Source organism: Prionailurus bengalensis, chromosome A2 (assembly GCF_016509475.1).
Source record: "Prionailurus bengalensis isolate Pbe53 chromosome A2, Fcat_Pben_1.1_paternal_pri, whole genome shotgun sequence".
Taxonomy (NCBI): domain Eukaryota; kingdom Metazoa; phylum Chordata; class Mammalia; order Carnivora; family Felidae; genus Prionailurus; species Prionailurus bengalensis.
In genome coordinates, this window is record NC_057348.1 from 125,649,578 (window position 1) to 125,668,689 (window position 19,112).

A 19,112-nucleotide genomic window follows, 5' to 3' on the forward strand; every position below is an offset into this window, starting at 1 on the left:
ACACCTAGCACCTTAGTACCAAAACTATGTAATAGTCACATTGAAGCTGAGGCCTACAAACTTTTGAGTATTAAAAATATTTCCATTACAAGAAAACTCAATTTCACCATGCTCTCATATGCCTTAATCCTAGCAAGGTAATGTATAGTTTGTTTGTTTTTTTTTAATTCAAAAACTAGTTTTACCTATAACAATTATACACAGATTGAAAGGGTATATTTGAACTATATTCCTTACATATTCCATGTGTTTCCATAAACCTACAACTATGACTAAAGGAAAATATTCTAATATTGATTAGGATTGGCATTTAAGCTTAGTGATTTCATGAGTATATTTATAGTCAGACATAAAGCTAGGATAGAAGATAGAGAAAGGAAAGAAAATAAAGGAGGGCAGAGCAAAGGATGGCTCAGCAATTTAAAGACAGAAGAGAAAACCAGAGAATGATAAAGAAAAGGGGGCAGGAAGAAAAGAAAGATGCCCAGTTGTGAGAAAGAGAAACAAAGCTACCAGAAACTAAAAATTTATCAACTATCTCACATAAACCCAGAATTGGGCTTAATTCTGAGGTGAATCCAAAAAAGGGTAAGAGTCAGCCCCTCCCCTAAAGAAGCTCACAAACTGTTAAGAGATCAGACTAGCATATCAGAGCACAATTAGGGAATATATAAAACAGTTTTTGGCACAAAACTGAGAAGCACGAATTGCAATTGCTTGAGGAGTTTAGAGAAAGGAGTTAACGGGATTGGAATGCTAGGGAAAAGGCATCCCCAGAGACAGCATGACATGAGATGTGCCTAGCAAAGTAGGTAGAAAGCACGCCTGATTTACAATGTCATCTTAGCTTTGGAATGCAGAATACTAAAAGGCATCCAAGTATAAGATGTTTATCCTTAAAAAAAAAAAAAAAGATGTTTATCCTTAGAAACCTAGTTTCAAAGGTCACATAAGTCACAAGTAACAATTTTCATTCACCTTTGGGAGAAATATTTCTGCAAAACATTTTATAACTAAACAAGTAAAACCAATGGCAGGACCTATCTGAATAAAAGCAAATACACTGACTTTAACAAAAACGCTTTAAAGATCTATTCAAAATATAAACATACTGTTCAAAACATTTTCTGTGGGGGTACAACAGTCCTTGAACTGAAGCGTTTTTATTTGAACTCTTCTGGTCAGAAATCATTTCTGGAAGCAAAAACCTTCTAAAAGGTATTCACATGCCAAGTCTAGCCATCCTTGGTTTAAAAAATAATAAATAAATTTGTATTTTTTTTAGTTTATTTATTTTAAGAAGAGAGGGTGTGCACGCACATGGATGGGCACACTAACAGGGGAGGAGCAGAAAAAGAGGAAGAGAGAGAATCCCAAGCAGGCTCCATTCCACCAGCGCAGAACCCAACGTGGGGTTCAATCTCACAAACCATGAGATCAAGACCTGAGCCAAAATCAAGAGTCGGACACTTAACCAACTGAGCTACCCAGGTACCCCAAAAATGTGTATTTCAAAGAGCATATGGCAGAAACGTTTTTAAGCATAAACACAAGAGGGAAAATGAACAGGTGGAGCACAGAGGATTTCCAGGGTAGTGAAACTATTCTTTAGGATACTATAATGATGGATACATGTCACTACACATTTGTAAAAACCCACAGATTGTATGCACACCACCAAGAGTGAACCCTAATGTAAACTATGGACTTTTGATGATAATGCTTCATCAGTGTAAGATACTGTGCACAATGTCAATTGTAACAAATATACCACTCTGATGCAGAATTTTGTTAGTGGGGTAGCCTTTGCATGTGGAAAGACAGGAGGCATATGGGAAGTCTCTATGCCTTCTGCTCAACTGTGCTGTGAACCTAAAACTGCTCCAAAAATTCATGTCTAGGCCACCTGGCTGGCTCAGTAGGTAGAGCATGTGACTCTTGATCTCAGAATGATGAATGCAAGCCCCAGATTGGGGCATAGAGCTTAACATTAAAAAAAAAAAAACAAAAAAAAAACAACAAAAAAAACCCCAAATCTATCAGCGAGAGAGGCAAAAAATCTGCCACAAATTCCACTATTTTTGAGGGAGACCAGGGAGGAGAGGTTATTAAACCACTTTGCCAACCTGAAACTACATGATTAAAATGAAAATTACAGCAAGAAGTCACACTGGCAAAGCTAAAATTTCAACTATCTAAACAAAAGGAACATACCAATATAAGATTTTTTAAAGTTTCCCACAGATGATCATAAACATACAGGAGAGTGACATAGACCTCCTAAATCAGATTAGGGTTATCCAAAAGAACATTAAAAGTTAAGTCAAAAAGTTAAGTTTGTGAAACACAAAAGCTATGTATCTGATTCTGCTCAAATCACAAACAAAAAGCAGCATCTCAAATGCAGAAAAGTTATGAAAGTATAAATTCCACAAATGAACATGAGCTAAGACGAGCTGCCACTAAAATTACTAGCATTCAGGGGTGCCTGAGTGGCTTAGTAGGTTGAGTATCTGACTTCAGCTCAGGTCATGATCTCGTGTTCATGGGTTCGAGCCCCCCATTGGGCTCTGTGCTGACAGCTCAGAGCCTGGAGCCTGCTTTGGATTCTTTGTCTCCCTCTCTCTCTGCCCCTGCCCTGTTTGTGCTCTCTCAAAAAATAAAATAATAATAATAAAGTTAAAAAATTACTAGCATTTAAGCTGATTGTCAAAAAATTACTTTGAAATATATTTTAGCTCTGAGCACTAGCATTCAAAGTTTGCTAATCGATGGGCCAATTGTACTTCCTTTCATCTCCTGTCCTGAAATTAAATTCCTACCTCAAGCAACTTGTATTAAAATATCATGCAGTTTGGTCAAAAGGGGATTTAAGAGAGAAGAGATTATCAATGAAAATCCTTCACCACTACTTGAACACTACTCCCGCACTACTGGTAAGTCAATACTGCTTTCTAATATGACAAATACCTGAACACATATAATCTTATTTTAGATTTAGCCATCAGATGGATATACAAAACTGTTTACCTAAACTAATTAGAATCTATCATTATGTTCTTTACTTTCTAGTTCAAGTTTACCTGTTATGCTCCCCAAAAGGGTTGATTTTAAGTATCTAAAAACTGAACCAGCTAAATATCAGTAAAGCTTCAGAACATATCTCCTCTCACTCTGAATGTATCTGGTATCAAATAGTTGTAGAAAAGCTTACTTTTCTGAGAATGTCTTTCAGCTGCAGATGATCGGGAAGCAGTCTGCCTGAATACACCAATCTTTGATCCTTCGTCAACTAAAAAATGGGACAAAGAAAAGATTTCAACTTTTTCTAATTATACAAATTGGAAATTGGGAATAACATGCCTAGATATGAGTAAAGTAAAACTCCCTTTAGGCACAGATAAGCAGAAAACTGACATAACTTAAAATTATTTTTTCCAAATTCGACATAAGACATTAAGAGCTCAGCAAATGGTAGTCTACCTATTGTAGGTACAATAAAATACAGGTAATTAACAATGTTTTAAAAGATAAGGAAAAAAAGGTAAATTGGAAGTTTGCCTTTCAGCCATAATGCAATGCATGTGTGACTATCATTAAAGGCCTTCAAGACTGTAAATAAGAAGGTGGTTGGCCTTCTAGCAGTAATAGCTAACAATGGGATATACCTTCAAGGTCACCACAATTAGTCTGTATTGTTTTGTCAGTATTTTTAATCTAAAAAGATACATAAGATTTATTTTCTTATTTACTAACATCATACAGAACAATTTATTGGTTTTAATTCAAGAGCCATTTGGATTTACAGTTTTACATGATAACTATTCTAGTTTTTATTATTCCTGCCACTCTCACAAATACCTCTATATATTTTTCAAAAACACAAGACTAAAGAAAAACTAACTCAAGTGCATGGAGATTCAGCTGCCATCTCCATATGCAACCAAGAATAGGAAATAAGTTCTGGTTGTCTCTGCCTTATTTTGTACGTATGATAAATCTGCTAAGTGCTCACAATGCTAGCATTAAAGTATTTAAAATCAAGGCATTTATGTACAGTCCCCATAAGACCTCCCCAGAAAACAGGCAAAGGTTCCATGAATTCTATTAAAACAATTAAATATTAGCCATATCAACAATTGGTAAATATGCCGAATCCAAACAAATATAACAATTTTCAAACAAAACATATGTATTCAACATGGCTACTAAAAAAGGGTCTTATAATAAAAATAACCATAATAGAACCTGTCATACTGAATAAGTAAGATCTGTGGTTCAGGGGTTCTTAGGTACCAAAGATGAAGGGAAAGGTATAACTGTCTTTCCAAGATATTTAGCTGTTAGATATAATCTAGCTTCTCCTGTATTTTTGAGTGTGCCATTCCTAAAAGGCACAAGTTCAAATTCCTGTATATCAACAACCAAACAGAATACAGAAGGTTTAAAAAAAAAAAATACATATCACAAATCTTGAAACTTCAATCAATACATTTAAATACTGAGTGAGGAATAAATAGTAAATTATATAAATAACATAAATTAAAAGCTAAGTAGATAATAATTGATTTAACCCTTGAACTAAATGAATTCTATAATACAAGTTTCCGTAATGCATTTATTAATTCAGCTGGAAGCTAAAGTTTCTTTGACAAAGACTACAGCCATCATAAGCTATCATTTTTCCACCAGTCCAAACATTTAATAGATACTTCTATGTCATATCATCATTCTGCACAAAGGACATCAGTCTTATGAATTTTTTACTTCACTATGAAAATTCTCAAACACACACAAGGTAGAGAGAACAAAATGAAACCCCAGTTATCATCATCAAAACTTCCCAAATATTCAACTCCAATAATTATCAATACTTTGCTATTCTTGTTTCATCTATCCCCTGCTGCTTTTTTGAGGGAAAAGAGTTTCAAAGCAAATATCACACATCATTTCTTTCCACCCGTAAAAACAGTATGTTTCTGGAACAGATTTTTGTTTTTTGTTTTTTGTTTTCAAATAACCACAATGTTACCACAATCAACAAAATAAATATTAATTTGGTCAACTTCAAATAAAATTTTATCTTTTCACAGCAAGGGAATATCAATTTTCAAAAAGGCAGAATACATAAAATAACAAAATTACACAGTACCCTCCCATAAAGTACACTGAAGCAAAAACAAGCATGGATGAGGATGTAGAGAAACTTTGGAGAACTCTCACACACTGCTGATAGGAATGTAAAATGCAACAGCCTCTGTGAAAAAGTTTGGCACTTCCTCAGAGTTAAACAGAGTTGCCTGATGATTCAAGATATACCCCGTTCCATTCCGAGGTATATACCAAAGAGAACTGAAACCATGTCCACATGCCTAAGAATATCCATAACAGCATTAGTCATAATAGCCAAAAACTGGAAACAACTCAAATGCCCATCAATTGATAAATGAACAAACAAAACATGAAATATACATATAATAAATATTAGTTGGCCACTAAAAGTAATGAAGAATTGATACATGCTATATAATGTGAGTGAACCTTGTAAACATTAGGCTAAGTGAAAGGAGCCAGACAAAAAAGACCACATATACTATGATTCCATTTATATGAAATATCCAGAATAGGCAAATCTTACAGAGACAGAAAGTAGATCAGTAGTTACAAGGAATGAGGGAAGAGAGAATGGAGAGTGGCTACTAGGGGGTGTAAGTTTCCTTTTTTGAGGTAACGAAAATGTTCTGGAATTAGATAGTGGTAACAACTGCACAACTTTGTGAATTACTAAAAATCACTGAGTTGTACATGTTACAGAGCAATTTTTATACTATGTGAATTATACCTCAATTAAAAAATTGTTGCTTGAAATTATTCAAATGCCTTCAAAAATCAGAAATTTTAAAAAGAGAAAGGAATTCTTTAATTTTACTGGGATTGAAAACAGAAAAAAAGGAATTTTCATGTGCCTAACTTAGGTGAGATGATCTGAAAATTTTTTCTATGTCACTAAAAAAATTGCCTCTTCACTTTAAATATTAATGAATTAATTTAGATATCTGGAAAACCAGTGGTTAGATATAGTAACAACCCAATAATCAACTGAGCTTTCAACTAGCCATTTTGGATTATAGACTACAGTATCAGGAAAAATAGAAATTTTGAGATCTCAATTCAAATTCAATTTCACTTATAAAAGTGATACAATTTTTTTTCTCCAGACCTGCTAATAACAGTACCTTTTACCTTGATTAAAAATCCATTTCTGTATTATTTAGGGTAAGTAATGCTAGCTGCTATAACAAACCCCATAATCTCAGTAGCTTGACACAATAGAAGTTCATTTTTCTCTCAATTAAAAAAAATATTACATGGTACCCCTTTCAATATAAAAATCCATAAGACTCAAGATTGGTAAATCTAAAACAAAGTACTGATTGAATTGTCAATTAAAAGTCTACTGTTAACATACTGGCTACACAGATACATCTAAATATACTTGACCATTTATGTTAACACTACCATCATTCTTCCCACTGCTCATATGCTACATCCAATAATAGGCAGCAATCCCTATCAGATATGCTATTTTCACTGCCTCCACTGTCAATAGCAGACGAAGTCCAGGGAAATATGTATGGTACCTGGTGTTATATGGTAGAGCAGAAACAGCTAAATTACCAAGTTGGAAACATCCTGATGATACTCTGAGGAGCCCAAAGGCAGAACTATGCCACGCCAAATAAATACCTGCTTAACTAGCTAGCCCAAAAAATTCTGCCATCCACTTAACAGACATTACTAAAAAACATGGTGAGGAAAGCTCACCTACTAGTATAATACGTAAAAATCATAAACTGGGGATATTTGTTTTCTACAGGGCTTACATATACTATCTAAAGTATCTGACTTTTTAATGTTCAATCAGATATCAGAAAGAGATAAAATTCTATGTATCCCTGGGGCAACTGGGTGGCTCAGTCAGTTAAGTGTCCACCTTTGACTCAGGTTGTGATCTTGCGGTATGTGGGTTCAAGCCCCACATCCGGCTCCTGTGCTGACAGCTCAGAGCCTGGAGCCTGCTTCAGATTCTGTGTCTCCCTCTCTCTCTCCTCCTTCCCCACTCATGCTCTCTGTCTCTCTTTCTCTCCCAAAAATAAACATTAAAAAAATTTAATTCTATGTATCCCTAATCCCTAAAATATTCACAAGAGTCTGATAGATGAGCTAAAAGGCCAACAACAGTTTCATATTTCTAGAAAATCACCTAGTTGGTATCAAAAGACTAAATTTTTTTACATGAAGAAATAGGTCTCTCAATATGCATGGCTTAAAAAAAATCATGTTTAGTATATCTAACATCAACATAATCAAATAGCTTAGTAAAAAATCTTCATCTTATATGTTAGTTCAAAGAACTATAACCCAAGTCCTTTGAAAGTGGTCATAATTAGTATTTCAGTACTTACATATAATATAGTTCAGTCACAAGTGTCCAATAGCTTTAAAGAGGTGGTTCCCAGAGGTGGGACCTTCACATTTGTGGAAAATGAATTCTCTGAATTTGTACTGCGACATATCTTCCTCCCACTGCCACTGAATTCACCCAATTTATAGCTCCAGAGAATTCAGAAATACTGTAAAATGGAAGCTTGGTTTACCCAAACTGCCTCCACCCTTTATCTCTGTGCAACAACAGTATACAAAACCAGCATTCAGGAGCTTAAAAAGTAATTTTCTCTGGAACTCCAAAGGGACATTCCCTGCTTAGCTGTTTCCACTTATAGGCCACTTGCAAATCAGAATGCCACAATACCTGACTGCTATGGTTCAAACAGACAAGCAAGAATGTGAAAAGATAAAGCAAAACAATGTGCTTTGAAGTCTTTTAAGATGCCAAGTTCCCATATCTTCCCTAAAATGTATCAAAATAAACAGAGAATCACACACTAAGATGACATACATCAGAACAGAATTAAGGCTGTGTTATTATCCATTCATTTATAGCCTTTAAATGACACACCATCTAAACGCATACACCTCCTTTTACAGTTCACTTACTTCTTTTCAATTTGCAAGTATATAAAAACTAAGATGGCCAGATCCTTAAAAGCCTTTCTTCATCTTATTACACATAACCATCACATACAATGTAAATTATAATAGTTAAGCGCTGAGGCTTGAAAGTCAGACCAACCTGGGTTCAAATTCCAGTTCTACCACTTAAGGAATTCTATGACCTTGGGGGAAAAAAGTCACCAAGCCTCAGTTTCCTTATCTAAAAATAGAGCTAATAATAAAACTTACCTCATAAGGTGTCTATGAAGAATAAATGTGATAAAACATATAAAGTGCCTAGTAGAATGCCAAAGTGCCTAGTAGAATGCCTAGTACACATGGCAACCACTTAGTAAATGGAAGTTTAAAATTTCAGCACCAAATATGACGGTTAAATAAACGCATTTGAGACCATCAAATCACTATCTGTTACATAAAGGAGAAAAACTTAAAGTTCTAGAAAAATTCTATTTTAAAAAGACTTATGCATGAGGGGCATCTGGGTGGCCCAGTCGGTTAAGCATCTGACTCTTGGTTTCAGCTCTGGTCATGATCTCACGGTTCATGACATGGAGCTCCCCATCGGACTCTGCACTGACAGCACAGATTTTTGATAAATTTTAGGGAAGATATGGGACTCTCTCCCTCTCTCTCTGCCCCTCCCCTGCTCATGCTCTCTATCTCAAAATAAGTAAATTTTAAAAAACTATTAAAAACAAAAGACTGATGCATGACTAAACAAAACACAGTACTGTTATTTCCCCAAAAACACATTAGGAAAAAAGGCTACAAAGGAGTTAAATAAGTTAGCACTCATTCAAAACTTTTAACTTTTCATCAATCTTCACATTCAATTTATTATCTTTTGTTTGAAGTGTTTTAAAAATATGAACTATATTGCTAGGTGACATGAAACCCTCTTAAACACATGCAGTAAGATTTTAAAGACAAGTCTTATAAAACAAAAATTATTTATGTATATGGATTAAAGCTCCTTTAAGTCAACAGTTCTGAGATGGTTAAGTGAGTAAGTTTTAAAAATGACCTGAGGAAGGTAATAAAGAATCACAAAACTGAAACAGATATAAACCTCAAATTATATTACATAAGCTATTTCCACGGCTAATGAAAGTAATACTTCTATCTGAACTATAGGCAGTTTGGTTACAGAATGTCATATTCTGTTTGGTTACAGAATGTATAATTCTCAGGCATTATACAACTGGTTCTGTTCCTATTTCTTTAATTCCAACAGAATCACAGAGCAGAGTAACAGTTTGAAAAAAGCACAACAAACCTCCTCAGCTGAGCAGGAGAGCTAGAAGACCTAGGCAACGAAACTGACTGCCTTAGTTTAACAGTATAAAGCACCAAGATAAAGGAAATCTACATGTTCAACAGGTATTTGCCCTCAAGACTGAAAAAAGGAGAGCCACGGCGTACAAGCCCCAGAAAGGTTTGCCTTAAAACTGAACTCAGGGTGAATCAGGTCCATCTTAGTTGTTTGTATGTGAGAGGAGAGAAAGAAAGAGATAATGAGAAGGTTGCCTAATCAGACTTCGAGATTCTTACTTTTTTTTTTTTTTTAATTTTTTTTGTTTTTTTTTTGTTTTGTTTTTTTTTCAACGTTTATTTTTGGGACAGAGAGAGACAGAGCATGAACGGGAGAGGGGCAGAGAGAGAGGGAGACACAGAATCGGAAACAGGCTCCAGGCTCTGAGCCATCAGCCCAGAGCCCGACGCGGGGCTCGAACTCCCGGACCGCGAGATCGTGACCTGGCTGAAGTCGGACGCTTAACCGACTGCGCCACCCAGGCGCCCCGAGATTCTTACTTTTTAAGTTTTCTCTAGGATAGTCCATTCTCTGAATAACATTAAGTCCAACCATTTTGATATTTACATCTCTAGAAAATAAGTCTAAACTAGATCAAAGTCTGAAACTATTCAAGTAAAAGTGGCCTTCTTGACAGGCATCTTCACATCCCAATGGCAGTTACCTAAATTACAGAATAATTTCACACTATAGGCCAATTTCAGTATCTGACAATCTAAAGTCATAAAGAGAAATGTCACATTAGAACATGATTCACAATTATCTATATACACTATCAGCTTGAACCGATGGTATCTTCCAGTTCCTAAACCAGGTCCTAAACCAATTATCAATACCATTCAAAGTTAAACAAAACTCCAAAAGCCTTCAATTCCACATTTGAGGTTTTTAGTGATGACACTGTAAAGTTGTACATAAACATGGCAACTGCCTTACTTCCTAACTGGAAAACACCTTCCCCTTTTTAGCCCATTATGAATCTGTAATCTTCATACATAGTACTATATTACATTTAGAATCATCAGTGCAATGTTACCTCTGAAATAACAGGGTTAAAAAAAAAACAAAACAAAACAGGTATCATCTTGTCTGCTTAAAACTGTTATCAACTCTTGAGGTGCGTGGGTGGCTCAGTCAGTTAAGCGGCCTTCTGCTCAGGTCATGATCTCGTGGTTTGTGGGTTCGAGCCCTGCACTGGGCTCTGGGCTGACAGCTTCGAGCCTGCTTCAGATTCTGTGTCTCCCTCTGCCCCTCCCTCACTCGCACTGTCTCTCTCTGTCCCTCCAAAAATGAATAAAAATGTTAAAAAAAAAAAAAAACTGTTTTAAACTGTTATCAACTCTTTGCAAAAAATGTCCCTGTGAACCTTTTCTTAAAAAGCTACACATTCCCTTACCTACACTTCAGAGTTGACCACTCTCTCCCTCTGCTCCTACACCATTCAGTACCTCCTGCTTGTGTAACACTAGTCACATAATATTACAGTTTTTTACTTACATATCTGTATACCCCACTAGACTTGAGCTTCATAACAGCAAAGGAACCATCACCACCTTCATGCTTAGCATATAGACATCCAAATGCCAGGCCAATAAAATCCTAATTAAATAAATAAATGAAGCCCAAGAAAGTATGCTTTGGTGGGAAGGAGTATATTTGCTCTGAGCTTACTGAAGAACAGAGAATTGAATTAAAATATCCAGGTGGAGATTATCTGTGATTAAGTCAAGTCAATATCTGACCATAAAGCTAGAATCTTAAGACTTAACACACTACTGCAGTTTGGCTAGAATTCTATTAACAGCAGTAGACATGTGACCTATCCTTTTAGACATCCTAAAAGGACAAATTCAAATCTCCATTCTTCTCACTCTAGTAGCTCCTATTTATTTTCCTAGAAGCCAGTGCCCACAGGGACCAAGGCTCTCCACCTACCCTTGGCTCATCAGATCTATCAGAGCCATCAACTTTTCTACTTCTTACCAGGGAACACCTGCTTCTACAAGACACTGGAATCCTACTTGGATTCCAAGTCACCCACCACCACCAGGCAGATCAGATGTACAAAGAAATCAGGCATAAGAAATAATCTCTGTTAAACACCAAATAGCGCTTGAGATTCTGTGTTTCGGTAAACACAGAATCAGTGTTAAGTAGTCATTGTGGGTGGTCATAAGAACCCAAACTTCCCCCATAATATGTTAATAATAATATTGTCTCTATTACAAAATGTCCTCTGTCCTTTGTAACCGTCTTACAAAGTTAACTTTTAGTCCCCAATCCTATGTTTAGGACTACTTAGGGGGTATCATTAAACAGTTGGTCATTAAACAGATGCTTCAAATCAGTCTTCATGTGATCAATAAATTAGAATGTAAGTCTGTCAAATCTAATAACCACAGGAAGTTTTCAGTGACATTCTAAGACAACAAACACATGGTCCTCATCCCCAGCTCCACCCACTCTCATTAACACAGAAATAAACTCCAGTTTTTACAGTTCTCTTAAGAGATGACTTTCTGGAAGAGTAGAAAAGTCAGGTTTGCCACAGGTAATTAATTGGCTGCATGTCATTTTGTACAGGCTCTGGAAGTGTGTGCCCAAGAAGCAGGTGGGTTAGGGGCAGGGGGGTGTAGGAAAGTTTGCAACTGATCTGTCCTCCAGCAGCCAAATGATCCATGTGGGCACTGGAGATTAGTACTAGGAGGGCAGAACTCCTGCCAAAAGCTGGCTTCTCCCGTGTGCAGGTAAGGCAAATGGGTTTCACACTCTTAGATACCTTTTGAAAAGTGATACCTCTTGGTCTATCACCGTGCAAACCAAGCCCCTTTTGGTTTAATCATACAATATAAAGATCTCACATAAACACAAATTTCAGCATATATATTTAGCAATGGTATTCATGCTATGTTATGAACAACACTATGGAAGTCTATGACTTTCAATTCTGACTATTCTGAAAAGCTATTTTCCAATTTGAAAACATGTAAAATGAATCATATGCAATAGGAAATGTTCTGTAATGCAGAAAATTTTAAAACAAATTGTCACCCCCTATATAAATCTTAATTTTCAAACAAAAGATCTGAATAAATGAGAGTTCCAACTAGCTTGTTCCAAGTACTTAAATACCTCAGGGTTTTCATTTCCCCTACTAAAAATATTTGTATCAAAGAGTACTGACAAACATAGATAACGCCAACTGAGTTGTTTTTCTAAGCCTCCTGTTTTTGCAGTAACTGCCCTATTTCTGTACTTCTAGAAGCCTAAACGCCTAAGGAAAGCAATAAAAGCTTTTATATGGGTTGCAGTGTTTATCTTTTCTTTTTAGGGTCCATCTGTCACTCCTATACTAGGCCGATGACTTATGTCCAATGAAAATGGTCCTTTTTTATGCCTGTCAATTCTTATGTCCTTTTATATTTTTGTACACAGTACTCTCACTAATTAACTGAACCTCAGGAGGAAGATATTAATGATGGCTGGGAAACACTCAAGGGACACACATACACTTCGAAACTCAAAATACTTCGTAGTCTAGCAAGAGACCTACTTGATTCAAGAGGGCAGGGAATGAACAGAGAGACTGGAGTGCATGGCACGGAAAGTTGCTGGCCAGAGCAGCTGCGCCCAGCTTTTAGACACTTACTGGTTTGCTAGGGTACACGTTAGACAGATGCGTTTTTAGTTTCCCCACGGTCCAGTTCAAGAAGCAGCTAATAGTCTGATCACTGTATTTCTGATTCGGTGCTTTAATGATGAGGGTCACAGGAATCTCCATCCCACTTTGGTCCATGGTGCCCCCAAAGTTGAACAGAGTCAAGAGGAGCAGTACTTAAGCCCAAATGGGCCGAGGTGGTAACTGCCGGCGCGACTGGTATGGGGAGGGCGGCAAGTAGGTTCTTAATATTCCGTGTCCAAGTCAGTCACAAGTGCATCGGGTGATACAAAGGCCATTGCCGGTACCAAGGATGATGGACAGTGGCGGCGGTGGCGGCGGCGGGGTCTGGGGGGCCCGGCCGTGGGTGCAGCTTTCCCCGCCAGGTCCGGGCTCCGCCGGGCTCCGGACTGCGAAGGGAGGCCGGGAGGAAGAGAGAAAAATTGATGATAACGGAGACAGTCACCGCCCCGCCCCCGCCGCGACCCCCAAGCTGAAACGCAACAAGGCCCCTAAGCGACGGCCCTGCCACGCGGGCCAGAGAAGGGGCCGAGCCGCTCAATGCGACCAGCCGGGGCAGGAGTACCTGAAAGAAGGCCGCGGGGCCCGCCACCGTCGCCCTTCGAGCCCGGGCAGGGCCGCCGGCAGCACAGTCCTGCCGGGCGTCCTCCGCAGCGGCCGCTCCCTTCCTGCTGCTCGACGGCGGCCACGGCACGGCCCAGTGTCTCGCGAGGTGGCGCGGTGGCCGCTGGAGAAGTTGGCCAAAGGGCGCGGCCCGCTCTCAGCCTGACCCCTCGGGCAGGACACAGCTGCGCGGCGGCGCAGGGCCGGGCGCGGTCAAGGCGGCTGCAGGTGGCGGGAGGGCGGGGACTAGAAACCGCGGCGCCCGGCGCGAGCGCGCCGGTTTTGTTGTTGTTATGAGGAAGGTCTAGCTCCCCTTTAAGCCGGAAGACGCAGGACGGAAGTGCGTCACGCGCGGCCCGCCCCGGCGCGCGGCCCTCTCTGTCCAGCAGCTACCGCCCGCCGCGCCCCCGCAGCCCCGGGTACCGCGGGCCGATTTCCGGGTTGCCCCGAAGCCGCTAGTTGTTGGAGTCCACCTGGCCTGACCAATCGCTGGGTCCCGTCCCGCAGCGCACTCGCGCCTCGCCACTAGCCGAGCTGGCGCTAGCACATCCTGTTTTGACCACACCCTGAAGATTTGAGAAGCGTTCTTCCATCCTAGGAGTTGTCTGCAAAAGTTAGTGCCCTTTCAGATGTCGAATCAAACTTCTCAAATTTTCTGGTGTCTCCTGTCTGAAAAGCAGGGTACCAGGAGCTATGGCGGAGGAGAGATCATTAGGAGCATTGACTAGAAGCACTGCATCAGGAGCAGGGGCTTTCAGTTAAACCTGAAGTCTACCTCTACTTTCCGTGTGACCCTGGCTATCCTTTCTGAGCCTCGGTTTAGTTGTCTACATAGTAAAAGCTATCTAACTGCGTGTTGATGAGCAAATGAGCTATGTATGTAAACCATCTAATACTGTTCAGGCATATGACAGTCTCTCAAATCTCAATTTCCATCTTTTTCCTCTTAGTCTTAACAGAAGTTGGCAAGTGTTTACGGAGACCCTACTGTGTGTTTAGTACAGTGGGGGGGGGGGGGGTGTTTTACCGTTTAGGCGTAGAACGCAAAGGTTATGTCCACTGCCCAAAGCTGACTTCCTCTCCGTTTTCTGCATGGGTTTAGGAGTCAGGACAGCAAGTTAGTTAGATGTGCATTTTCATGGGCTTCCACTTACATGAGAATGCAAACACATAGAGAGCAAGTCTTCTTTCCTCTCGGCTTCAGAAGGGTTAGTGAAGGTTAACTACCATTGAGTTACTGACCGTGGGGAAATACTTCCCCTCTATAGCTAATGCAGCAGGAGCCCTTATATCCGCTCTTCTTTCACCTCCTTCTTTGTGGTAGGACATCGACCATATCTTAGCCATGCCCTCTGGATGCTCTTTGGAAGTAAGAGTGAGGTTCCCTTTATTTTTTGTCACGTGCTGAGGACAGCTTGCTATAACTCAGGTTTTCTGCAGCAGACCCTGGTCTTTTTCGATCTAGTATCTAGTCATGCTAATAGAACCTTCACTTAATTCTAGGGGCGCCTGGGTGGCGCAGTCGGTTAAGCGTCCGACTTCAGCCAGGTCACGATCTCGCGGTCCGTGAGTTCGAGCCCCGCGTCGGGCTCTGGGCTGATGGCTCAGAGCCTGGAGCCTGTTTCCGATTCTGTGTCTCCCTCTCTCTCTGCCCCTCTCCCGTTCATGCTCTGTCTCTCTCTGTCCCCAAAATAAAATAAACGTTGAAAAAAAAATTTTTTTTTAAAAAGAACCTTCACTTAATTCTAGCTAAAAATACTTTTTCAGACCCCTTTACATCTAGGGGCAGCTGTTTGACACAGTTGTAGTCAATAAGACAAAAGCTGAGGGGCGTCCAGGCGGCTCAGTCTGTTGAGAGTCTGACTTCAGCTCAGGTCATGATCTCTCAGTTCATGAGTTCGAGCCCCAAGTCTGGTTCTGTGCTGACAGCTCAGGGCCTGAAGCCTGCTTCAGATTCTGCGTGTCCCTTTCTCTCTGCCCCTCCCCTGCTCATGCTCTGTCTCTCGCTCTCTCTTAAAAATATATATATATGAAAGCTGAAGTTGCTACTGGCCTTTTCAGGAAAACTTTTAGAGGGGCATGTTCTACAGGCCAGAGTTCACCCTGTTCTGCACCTGTTTTTCTTGCTTAAGGAATGTGATGCCGGAGGTGCAACAGCCATAGTTCAGTCATGAAGCAATGAACAGAACAGAGGCCTGCATTCCCAGGATGGCAGAGCAGAACAATTAAAAGAGGCTAGATCCTTTATAGCATCATTGTGCAACCACAGAAGTCCTAAGCTGTCTGCCCTAAGACTTCTTTTTTGTCCAATTCCTGTTTAAGCCAGGAAGTTTCCACAACCACCACCACCTAACCCTGCAGCTCTTGTCACTTAGGCTTGTGACTCAGACTTCCAAGAATCCTTTAGAGTAATGTCATCTCACTTGGTACTGTGAAATGTATATTTTTAAAGAGATATACATTAATAATTATTAATATTAAGGCAGAATGTGCATTCCACTATTTAAAGCAGAATCCATCAAAGGTTCGCCAGTGTGGACAAAAACAATTAAACATGTAATGAACATTCCAGAGATTGAAATATATGGGTATAAAGACAAAAATTATTTTTTTTTATTTCACAGCCACCTGAATTAAGTGCCTAGAAATGCTTTTGATGCTGTTGAATTTGGCCATAATAAATGATACAGGAATGTGATCCCATTTTTAGTAAGTTATACGTGTATAGAACAATGTATGAAAAGGTGGTCCCTAAAATATTGATAGTGTTGACCTTGGAATTTGGGGTAGGAAAAATCGTTAGCATTGAGGAGATGGAAAATTGCAGTTATTTAAAGGCTGCTATGAGCATTAAGCTGCCTATTTAGATCACTGTACGTTTTGCAAATAAATGGAAATACGAAAGAGCAGTTGCACCTCTCAGTTACCGTGTATTGCTTATAGACAGCCTCTAATGAGAATGCATAAGGGTATGATGCTAATAGATAGTAAAGGATTTGTGGTATTAAGGCTAAATCTACTTTAACAATATTAACTATCCATTACACATAATCCTAGTAGCTAATTCGGTAGTTCAGGGTGATTTCTGCCCATGAGATAGCTTTGTTAACAAAGTAAAACAAATCTAAAGAAAATCATTTGTAAATAATAAAAGTTGATTTCCAGTACTTATGGAATATTTATTTACTTCCAGTCCTTTTCATCTTTGGAGTGGGAAGGAGGATAGCTAGAAAAGCATATATTGACTCATTTTGTGAAATTCCAGTTTATTCTAAAAATTTAAGCAAAATAAAGTGCTTGTTACTGAGTTTTTCTTACTGAAACTTGGAATACCTTACAGGAAGGTAAAATATTTTATGATGTTGAATAATATGGTTTGTGGTGTTTTGGCATTTGGGGCATTTTTTATATATATAATCTTGAGAGGAAAGACATTAGTCAAGTGATGATCTTGCAGTTGCAAATTGCAAAGATGACGTTGGCCATCTGGTTTCTGATTCCTTCTATTTCTACTTACACCAAACTTGTCTTTTTTAGTTTTTTTAAGATTCTGTGCTACAAAGCATCTAATCAAATCTTAATCAAGTTCATTGTTTAAAAACAATGAAATCCTATACTTGAAGCCTGGGAAAATTAGCTCATTTCAACACTGCACTTCCAAAATCTTAATTGGTCCCAGATGTTTGATTATAAATCATATCGTAGAAAATGGAAGGAAGAAAACCACACATGCATTAAATGCCAAATGGGTGATTTGAGGGATGTGTCATCTAATGAGTTCTCAGAACAGCCCTGAGAGGTAGTAAGGACAGTGAAACACGGAAGTCCTAAGTGTCTTACCCAAAGTCACACAGCTAGTAACCTCCAAACAGAGTTCTAACTCTTCTATAATGCAGACCCTTCCCACTACACTGAGCTTTCTTATTTAAGGATATTCACACATACCAAGACACATTCAGGAGGAGAAGGCTTTGAGGAACAGCATCTTAGAGGTTATCTAGATAAGTGTTCCAAGTGCTGCCAGAATCACCACATCTCTGAAAGGCAATCAGCCAACTTTGGCTTAAATCCTTCTAAGGAGAAGAAGCATGACAGCATGACCCGTTGTTAAACAGCCATGGTTATTATAAGTGAAATAAAATCTGCCTTCCTATAATCTGTCATTAGGCAACTTTTCCTCCTCCACCGGAGTCAAGGTGGGAGGAGAGTACATATAAGCATGAAGACCAGGAGGGAAGGACCATGCATCTCATATTGGAAGCCAGCTACCATAATGTACTTTACCAAAGCATAGCAGGTCATGATAAACACCCCATTCCTTCTATATACAACCATCCAAGTCCAAATCCCAGTAACAGTCTTGTGATTGTTTTACTACTGCCTGCCTTTCCTCTGACATCCTTTCTCTCTCTCCCCAGAGATCTTTCACCACTTACCTACCCCCCAAAATTAGACCTATGCTTAACACTATTGGCTATATTTCTCAAATGTTTACAAATGTTTATCTTTGTGGGGCGCCTGCGTAGCTCAGTTGGCTAAGCATCCATCTTCGGCTCAGGTCAAGGTCTCATGGTTTGTGGGTTCAAGCCCCGCATCCAGCTCTGCGCTGATAGCTCAGAGCCTGTAACCTGCTTCGGATTCGGATTCTGTGTCTCCTTCTCTCTCTGCCCCTCCCCCACTCAGGCTCTATCTCTCTCTCTCTCTAAATAAATGTTTATCTTTGTTACTAAAAGCAAATATAGTTGAGTTTGGGGATATTACATTTGCTATTCTACATTCAAATAAAGCTAAGAATAATCACTAAATTGAACCTGGAGAATAGTCCTTAGGCCGTACTCATGGCCTAACCTCTTAATCTGAGTTCAGAAATATACCCTGAATCATCTACAGAACTGTGCACATATGTACACATGTGCATTTATCCAGAGGGAGAGTCCATGGTTTTTATCAGCTCCTCAAAGGGGCCATTTGTAGGGGCCCCCATAAAATCCCGTCCTCTTTGTAAGGTTTTTCCAGTTAAAGGAAATGGATTATTGAGCCAATTACCACGTTTTTGCCTCATAGGTCCAAAAATCTCTTCACTGCCTGTTTTGTGGTAATAGGCCCTATAAATATTTCTCCTTCTCTAGCTGTCATGAAATTAAGCTTTGTCAGTAGAGGGCACCGGAGGGACACTGGAGGAAGAAGAAATCTCTGTACCTGTGTAGTGTCCTATCTTCCTTTAGGTAGGCTCTTACAGTACACATGGCTTCTGCAGCTCCTTGTTTGGGTGGTGCCTGGAGGCCGGTGCTGTGTGGGACCCCCGTGAGCAACTTCTCCGGGAGCCCTCTCAGGGCAACTTTGCAGGCAACTCCCATGAGCAGCTTCACAAGTGGTTTCACAGTGGAACACCACCAGTACAACACCCTCGAGGAAAAGTTGCCCCTCACATTCTTTAGGCAA

General features: G+C 39.4%; 1 protein-coding gene across 2 annotated transcripts in view; it reads right to left on the reverse strand.

The window, feature by feature from the left end:
• The window catches only part of HERPUD2 (HERPUD family member 2), a 35,520-nt gene extending 21,506 nt beyond the window's left edge, over positions 1–14,014 (reverse strand). The window contains exons 1-3 of one of the 2 annotated variants that reach the window (XM_043589245.1): positions 13,633–14,014; positions 13,038–13,456; positions 3,215–3,292 (exon numbers count right to left, since the gene is read on the reverse strand). In XM_043589245.1, coding sequence (XP_043445180.1) covers positions 3,215–3,292; positions 13,038–13,184 — 225 coding nt within the window. In that variant the 5' untranslated portion in view covers positions 13,185–13,456; positions 13,633–14,014. The remainder of the gene's footprint in view (positions 1–3,214; positions 3,293–13,037; positions 13,457–13,632) is intronic. The other variant, XM_043589246.1, reaches the window with a different exon arrangement.
• Between the last annotated feature and the right edge of the window lie 5,098 nt (positions 14,015–19,112).